Raw genomic sequence first — 9005 nt, 5'->3', positions numbered from 1 at the left:
CAAAAAACCTAATACAACCCACGAAACTTCTCAGCCCAGCGCATAGCCTCCTCCAGTTTGTCAGCTTGGAAGCAAAACTGGGATCATTTATCTTCCTTTTCTTAAGCAACCTCCCCGGAGTCATTTCCCCTACTTAGCAAGAAAAGAAGCTTGCCAACTTTAGTCATAAGGCACTTTACTAGTGCCCTGGACGATTTAACAATAAAAAATGGGAGAAACCACCACACTGTAATCAAATCCCTGAGACCCCCCCCTTTTTTTTTGCATATGTATCCCCCAGCACCCTGCATAAAACGTGTCCAAAGTTTAGAAATCCATGTCTAGAAGACAAACTGTGTTACTAAAAAATCCTTCTTGTACACTGCCAATCTAGATCAGCTAAGAGAATGACTCTGATCTCTAATCCTGCCTAATGGCTTAAATATAAAGCACATCAGCCTTTCCAGGATCAGATTTGGGCTTTATCCTTTTGCTACCCAGAACTCTCATCCCTTATTTATGCTTACAAGTTTAAATTCCGGTAGGATCTTGAATAGTCAGTCTTGTGAGTACAGATGGTGCCAGAAAGGTTAATTAGCTAATCTTCAGGGAAAAATGAGCTACATACCAGTTTCTAAAAATCTGTAATTTACAGAATGAATGCTAAGACTTGCTGAAAAATTCACCCCTCCTTTACTAATGTTTATTAACCACCACTTGGTCAGTTATAATAACCAGCATTTTATATAGCCTTTTACAGTTTACAAAGTACTTTACATTCATTTTCTCATTTGATCCTCACAACAACCCTGTGAGGTAGGTAGTGCAAGCATTTTGATCCCCGCTTTACAGATGAGGAAACAGGCTCTGAGGTCACACAGCTATTAAGAGGGAGAGCTCAAATTAGAACTCAGGACTCATGACTCCATTTCCAGTTGCTCTTTGCATTACACCATGGGTCTTCCCCAAACTTTGTTAAAAGGGACAGGCCTACACGCATATTTCTAAAGGCTACAATGGATTAAAAATTCATGGTGTATTTTTAATAGTTTAAACCGTTTGGCCTCTCTCAGGATATCACGTCTATACTTAGATTTTGGTAGGTGCAAGGAGATGACACTTTGAAAACAATTCATCCTTAGATGGAATGAAATAAAAGATATTCAACTTTCAATACACTTAAGTCTCCCACAAAAATCCTGACACCCAAGACACTTTCATCCACATTCACTGCTATAATGTTTTATTTTAAAATGTCACAGTGAATGAAAGGATCCACAATGATTTATATATATGTACATATGTGTGTATATATATGTGCATATATATATACACACATATACATTCACACACAAATTTATACAAAATGTCACTGGCAAAATCCCTGTCCACAACAGGGTACAATTATTAGCAAAATTAATTAGGGTCCTATTCACATTTCTACTGTCAATTATAATCATTTGTTTAATCTGAGGTCTGCTTAGGACAGGCATTAGTATGTCCAACAATAATGACAACTAAGAGGTTTGCCTGAATTTCACTAATACATGTGAAATATACCTTGGTCAAAATTTTCACAGAAAGAGTTCTTACCAAGATTTTATGGCTTACTTAAGCTAACAAATGATTACCCTTTACCAGAGAACTACAAATAGGCCTAGTACATACATTTGCTAATAATTATTTCTGTAATATATATGATATACTCAGAAGAAATTAACTTTTTTTCACTCATACCAAAAATAACATTATTCTGGCTGAGTTCAAGATATTGTTTCATGTGTACATCACAATCAATCCTTCCTGTTTCAGGATCCAAAAAAGAAACGCCAGGAAGTTTTCTCTGTTTCTCTCACCCAGCAACAAGGAAAAGTCCTGAAAACTATGGTGAAGAAGTTCTGGTAGCAATGTTGGGACTGAAGTCTAGCAGTATTTAATTAACAAGGATGAAATAAAGTAATCACCAGCAAACGTTTGTTGGACTTTAAAAAGGTCCTGGGACACATCAAATGACTAGTAACAAAAAAGCAGCATTCCTATGCACAGAACTAAACAGTTTAACAAGAAAAATAGATTCTGTTTAAACACAGTGGCATATGAGGGAAAGGCATAGGCAACACTTTTAAAGACCAAGCTGAGTATAAGAGAATACTTCATTAATTTGGGTGGGACATGAGTGTCAGAAATCCACAACTAGAAAGTTGGAGCTGCTTGTTTGAAGGATAGCACCTATCACAGGAATACAATTCCTTGCTAGGTCTCAACACCGACCTGCTAATAATACTGAACTGCTGTGTGAATTACCTCTCACCAAGTTGTATGCCTATGTATCTGCATGGGAACATTCCCTTTTTTGTATGAGACAGGATGAAACCAATTCCTTTGCTGGAGCACTGCATGCTGGAGTAAACCACTCACCATACTGATAATGGCCATTTTCTTTCTTGAGCTGAGTGTGCTAGGTCAATACAGTATGTTGCTAACTTCTGAGACACAGAAAGGCTGCGTATTTATAAAAATAATAATGGAGTGTGAACCACCCGGTCCCCTAACATTATATAACAAGAGGAAGTGACTACAATCACTGAAAACAATTAAACTGAAAAAATGCCCCACAACCACTTCGCTGTGAAGAAGCCAGGGAAGGTCCAGGTCCCCTTTTCATGGAGCGATGCTTCCAAGCAGCTTGCTAGTGTGCTTGGAGAACTCCATTTTCAGCCTCTTTACTCCTAGTAAATCATGCTTTAATAAGTGGAAGGTGAATGCAACAAGTGGGTCTTCAGAGTCAGTTGAAACTAGTGTAAGAAGGTTCCAGTTTTAACATAAGCCGGAAAGACCTTGGAGAACACGCCTTATCTGTGAAGCTGGGAAGGGCCAGGGGGGCCCACAAAGAGCAGGGGACAGCAGATGATTACAGCGGGCAAATACTCAACTGCCCCATGTCCTCTTAACTCTGCACAAAGGTACATGACATGAGGAGACTGAGAGTTAAGGCGGCATGGAGCTGAAGGGCGTGACACTTACGACTCCTGGATGCAGAGAGCACAGAAAACTAAACAGAACATTAAGTCAATTTAAGAGGGGAATAAAAAAGCCCTGTGCTTGTTGCTGTTTGACCTTTATTATGTTCCTGGTGCCTTACAGTGGGAAAAGATAAAAAAATAGACTGTGACATTAATGTCCAAATCACCAGCCTCCTTTTCCACCTTTCTTCTTTTTCTGTTGTTGTTTCTTCTTTGTGGCGGGAGCTCCTGCAGGTTTCTGGTGTCTTGGGGGTATTATATTACTTGTAGAGGCAGATACTGCAGCAGCGCTCCCAGGTCGGGGGGAAGTGGGTGGGCTGGACACAGTTTTACTAGCATCCCTGAAATAGGCCAGATTAAATAAGGCTTATTAATTTATTCAACACAGGAAAAGCAAATAAAAAGTATATTCCTGAAGTCTTACTTACTTTCCCCAAATAATGCACACGTCTTTTAAAATGTCATTAAGCAGTGAAACTGATAACTTTAAATATGGTCATTATTTACATTTATCATATCAAAAACTAGTGAATTTTTTTTCTCTAACACACTGAGTGTACCCTTTGCAGTATACTTATAGAAAGATACAAATAAGAGTCTCACAGAACGGGCTGGTATGTAGGGTTGCAATATTTTAATTTATCTTTGGAGGAAATACCTATGTAGATAAAACCATATGTCTATCAAGTATACATGACAACCAAATAAGAACCATATTTTGCTTCCCTTCAATTAAACAAAAAATTCCTTTCTCTATTTAAATGAAGTGTTCCCATTTCTATGTGAAATAAACAAAACAGCTTTTCCTTCAAGTCTAACAATTATCTTAATTTGGAAAGCATAATATAGACAAAGAATAAAGTATTCACATACTGTAACTGATGGATTGATCAAGAGGTTGATAGGATGGTCAACAAAACTATTTGAAATTCTGTAAAATTTAAGTTATGTAATTCCTCAAAGTGCAAGAGAGTTCAAGTCTCTAAAGTTTTTCAAGTTTCTTTCCTTATCAGCCATTTCAGTGATGAGAATATTGGCAGGTCAGTCAAATTTAAGATTAGGCATCAGGCTTCCACATCCAATCAGTCGCCATATCTTGTCAAGTTTTACCTCCATTACATCTTTGGTATCCCTCTTCTCTCTTTGCCTGGTACAGGTCTTGTCACCTCTAAAGTGGACTACTAAAATAGCCTCTTTCCCCACCTCAAATCTTTCCCCTCTCTTAGTCACTGTCCACACAGCAATCAAAACCAGCTTCCTAAACACAAATCTGACCATGTTAAAACTACTCAATAAATTCCATTGGCTCCCTATATTAACTCAAAGATCAAATATTTTTTATCTTCATCTTACCCTTTCATAATTTATATTTTTGTGTAAGTTTTATAATCCATGTAATTAGTACAAAAGGACATTTTTATAACTTCCAAATAAGTAACTAAACACACATCAGGTGGGGTGTGTTCATTTTTTTTTTTTTAACCAATAGGGGCTTGTGATTAAAAATGTTTGAAGACTACTGATGATACAAGGCATTAAATGCCCTTCAATCAGTAAAATGATAACGTCTTTTGAGACTGAAAGCACTGTGCAAATAGTCAACACTTACAATTCCGATGAAGCTGCTGAAGCTGTTCCCTGTGTCCCTTTTCCTATCAAATCCTTCTTTTTACCCTTCTTTCTTCCCCTGTAGTAGGAACGTTCTCGCATGGGAAGCCATCGCTCTGGATCTGGGGTAACTTTAGGATCATAATTCTTGGGTAGTTTTCCTGTTTAAAGAATGTAAATAAAGAGTTTACATACATTACGTTTTTGTTCTGAAATAAAGCCAAAACTGAAAAAACAAAAATCAAGCTGTAAGTAATGATTAATTTGAGTAAAAGCTGGAAAGTTATCCAGAAATCTAGAACTCCAAATATTTAGGTTACTGGTACCTATGGCCATGAGACCATATCATATGTGCTTTTATACGATTGTCTCTAAGATAAAATAGAAACTCATCAAGTTTGTGTTTAAAAGTTAATTTGGCTCCAACTTACCTTTCCAGACAAATTCACAATTCACATATTCCAGCATTCCAGTCAAACTAGGCTACCTGTTATTTCTCAAATTCACCATTCCAGCTCCCACCTCAATGTCTGTGAATAAGCTGTCTTATCTGCTTAGACTACACTCTCTAATCTTCATTTAGTAGAAACCTTTGCTGCTTTCCAGACTCAGGTGCTACCTCCTAGAGGAAGTATTTCCTGATCTCCATAACTGTTAATACTCTTTCCCTTGAAATACCATATACTAACTTATGTATGCAAATATTCCCAGCAAAACAGTCCCAGCATCATGGAGAAAGCTCCATGAAGACAAGTACTGTTTTTCATTTTTGTGTTTCTATGTCCAGGGCCTTAGCACAATACCAGGCATGCTGCAGGTACTTAATAAATGCTTACTGAATAAACTCAATTAACAAGAATTTATTGCACTTCAACATGCCCAAGACTGTAGTAAGAATAACATTTGGCAAAAATTAAATAACTAATTTTCCCTCCATCTTTTCTTGAGTGGGGATGGTTAGCAAACCATCTTAATTATTTTAGGAGTTGGATATCTACTTATTTCTGATATTAATTTCATATTTCAAGGATCCACATTTTCATCATTTGGAAACTCCCTCCACTAACATGCTTCCAAAACCCTCTAATCCTGTAAGCCTTCATGAGTTGCTGTGGCCAAGTAATACAAATAATTTAAGAATTATTGGACTACCTGAATGCCATAATAAAAAAAAGAGCCTAAACATCAAATTTCAAGAAATTATCAAGGAAAACTGCCCTGATATCCTAGAATCAGAAGGTAAGTAGAAATTAAAACAATCTACCAATCACCTCCTGAAAGAGATCCTGAAATGAAAACTGCCAGGGATATTACAGCCAAATTTCAGAGCTCCCAGGTCAAGGGGAAAATACTGCAAGCAGCCAGAAAGAAAATTCAAATACCATGGAACCACAGTCAGGATAACACAAGATTTAGCAGCTTCTACATTAAAGAACTGGAGGGCTTGGAACATGACATTCTGGAAAGCAAAGTAGCTAGGATTACAACTAAGAATAATCTATACAGCAAAACTGAGCATAATCCTTCAGGGGTAAAATGGAGATTTAATGAAATAGAGGACTTTCAAGAATTCCTTATGAAGATTAATACTTAAATTAATTAAATTAATTAAAATTAAACAGAAAATATGACTTTCAAATACAAGACTCATAGAAGCATAAAAAGGTAAACATTAAGGAGAAATCATAACGGGTTCAATAAGATTAAAATGTTAACATTCCTATATGGTAAGATGATACTTATAACTCCTAAGAACTTTATCATTATTAGGCCAGTGAGAAGAAGTCTTCATAGAGAGAGGGCAGGGGTATGAGTTGATTATGATGGAATGATCTAAAAAAAAATAAGAGGAATGCATTGGGAGAAGGGGGAGAGGAAGAATGGGGAAAGTTATCTCACATAAAAGAGGCATGCAAGGAACAGCTTTTAGAGTGGAGGGTGGCAGACAACGCTTGAACCTTACTCTCAATGGAATTGGTTGAAAAAAGAAATAACATACAGACTCAATTGGGTAAAGAAACCTATCTTACCCTACAGGAAGTAGGAGGAAAAGGGTGATAAGAGAAAGGGGGAAGGCTGCTAGAAGGTAGGGCATAAATAAGGGAGGCAGCAGTCAGAAGCAAAACAGATCTTTGAGGAGGAACAGGGTAAAAAGAGGGAGAGAAAAGGATAAATAGGGGTAAAAAAGAGAAGGGAAATACACAGTAATAAAAATTGTGAATGGGATTAACTCACCCATAAAACGGAAGCAGATAGCAAAATGGATTAAAAACCAGAATCCAGCAATACATTGCTTACAAAAAACACACTTAGAATAGACACACAAGAATAAAAATATGAGACTGGAGCAGAATCTATTATGTCTCACACCTAAGTAAAAAAATTAAGGGAGGCAATCATGATCTCAGACAAAGCAGAAGCAAAAATAGACCAAATTAAAAGAGATAAGCAGGGAAACTACATTTTGCTAAAATGTACCACATACAACAGGTAATATTAATATGAAACATATGCACCAAATGGCATAGCATTCAAATTCTTAAAGGAAAAGTTAAATGAGTTACAGGAAGAAATAGATAGCAAAAATATTCTAGCAGGGGTCTTCAAATTTCCCCTCTCAGAACCAGATTAAATCTAACTATAAAACAAATAAAAAAGAAGTTAAAGGAATGAACAGAATTTTAGAGAAATTAGATATGATAGATATCTGGAGAAAACTGAATGGGAACAAAAAGTAGTACATTTTTCTTGCTGTACATGGCACCTTCACAAAAAGGGACCATGTATTAGGCTATAAAAACCTCACAAACAAATGCAGAAAAGCAGAAATATTAAATGCATCCTTTTCAGATTATAATGCAATAAAAATTCCATTCAATAAAAGGCCATGGAAACACAGATTAAAAATTAATTGGAAACTAAATAATCCGATCATAAAGAATGAGTGGGTTAAAGAACAAATCATAGAAACGATAGTTAATCTCATCAAAGAGAATGGCAACAATTGAAACAACATAGCAAAATTTATGGGATGCTTTAAACACATCAAAAGAGAAAGAGGAGGTCAATGAATTAAGCATTCAATTAAAAAAACTAGAAAAAGGACAAATAAAAACCCCTAATTAAACTCCAAATCGGAAATCCTGAAAATTAAAGGAGAGAGATTAATAAAATTGAAAGTGAGAAAACCACTGAACTAATAAATAAAACTAGGAAATGGCTTTATTAAAAAAAAATAAACCAATGGTTAGTTTGATTTCAAAAAAGAAGAAAATGAAATTACCAGTATTAAAAATGAAAAGGGTGAATTTACCATCAATGAAGATGAAATTAAAATACTATTAGTAGCTATTCTGCTCAATTATATGGCAATAAATCTGACAATCTAAGTGAAATGGATGAATATTTACAAAAATATAATTTGCCCAAATTAACAGAAGAGGAAATAGAATACTCAAATAACACTGTCTTAGAAAAAGAAATTGAACAAGCCATCAATGAGCTCTCTGTGGAAAAATCACCAGGAACAAACGGATTCACAAGTGAATTCTGCCAAACACCTAAAGAACAATTAATTTCAATATCGTGTAAATTATTTAGAAAAATAGGCACAGAAGAAGTCCTACCAAATTTCTTTTAACATAAACATGGTGCTGATACATAAACCAGGAAGAGCAGAAACACAGAAAGAAAACTATAGACTAATTTCTTTAATGAATATTGATGCAAAAATTTTAAATAAAATAGTAGCAAGGAAATTACAGCAATATATCACAAAGATCATAAGTTATGACCAGATGGGCTTTGTACCAGGAATGAAGGGCTAGTTCAATATTAGGACAATGATCAGTATAATTGACCATATATCAATATCAAAAAACAATAAAAATCATGATTATCTCATTAGATGCAGAAAAGGCTTTTAACAATACACAACACTCATTCCTGTTAAAAACACTAGAAAGCATAGAAACAAATGGGGCCTTCCTTAAAATGATTTATCTAAAACCATCAGCAAGCATTATCTATAACAAGGAAAAGCTAGGAGCCTTCCCAGTAAGAACAAGGGTGAAACAAGTATGCCCATCACCACCACTATTATTCAGTATTGTACTAGAAATGCTAACTACAGCAGTAAGACAAGAAAAAGAAACTGAAGAAATTAAACTAGGCAACAAGGAAACAAAACTATCATTCTTTGCAGACGGTACGATGGCATACCTAGAAAATCCTGGAGAATCAACTAAAAAACTAGTTGAAATAATTAACAACTTCAGCTTTCTACAAATATCAACAAAGTCCAGCAGGAAAAAACTGAAGGAGAAATTCCATTTGAAATAACTGCAGACAATATAAAATATTTGGCAATCTACCTGCCAAGAAGACAAACCCAAG

At 35.6% G+C, this 9005-nt stretch overlaps 1 protein-coding gene across 2 annotated transcripts in view; it reads right to left on the bottom strand.

Annotated features, from left to right (window-relative positions):
• Nucleotides 1-668: 668 nt before the first annotated feature.
• The window catches only part of SRP72 (signal recognition particle 72), a 38949-nt gene continuing 30612 nt past the window's right edge, over nt 669-9005 (bottom strand). For both annotated transcript variants that reach the window (XM_027836237.1, XM_027836236.1), the window contains exons 18-19: nt 4612-4771; nt 669-3343 (exon numbers count right to left, since the gene is read on the bottom strand). In XM_027836237.1, the coding sequence (XP_027692038.1) occupies nt 3166-3343; nt 4612-4771 (338 nt within the window). In that variant the 3' untranslated portion in view covers nt 669-3165. The remainder of the gene's footprint in view (nt 3344-4611; nt 4772-9005) is intronic.

Source organism: Vombatus ursinus, unplaced genomic scaffold, assembly GCF_900497805.2.
Source record: "Vombatus ursinus unplaced genomic scaffold, bare-nosed wombat genome assembly UNPS02014818.1, whole genome shotgun sequence".
Taxonomy (NCBI): Eukaryota; Metazoa; Chordata; class Mammalia; order Diprotodontia; family Vombatidae; genus Vombatus; species Vombatus ursinus.
This window is presented reverse-complemented; position numbering and strand designations above follow the sequence as displayed.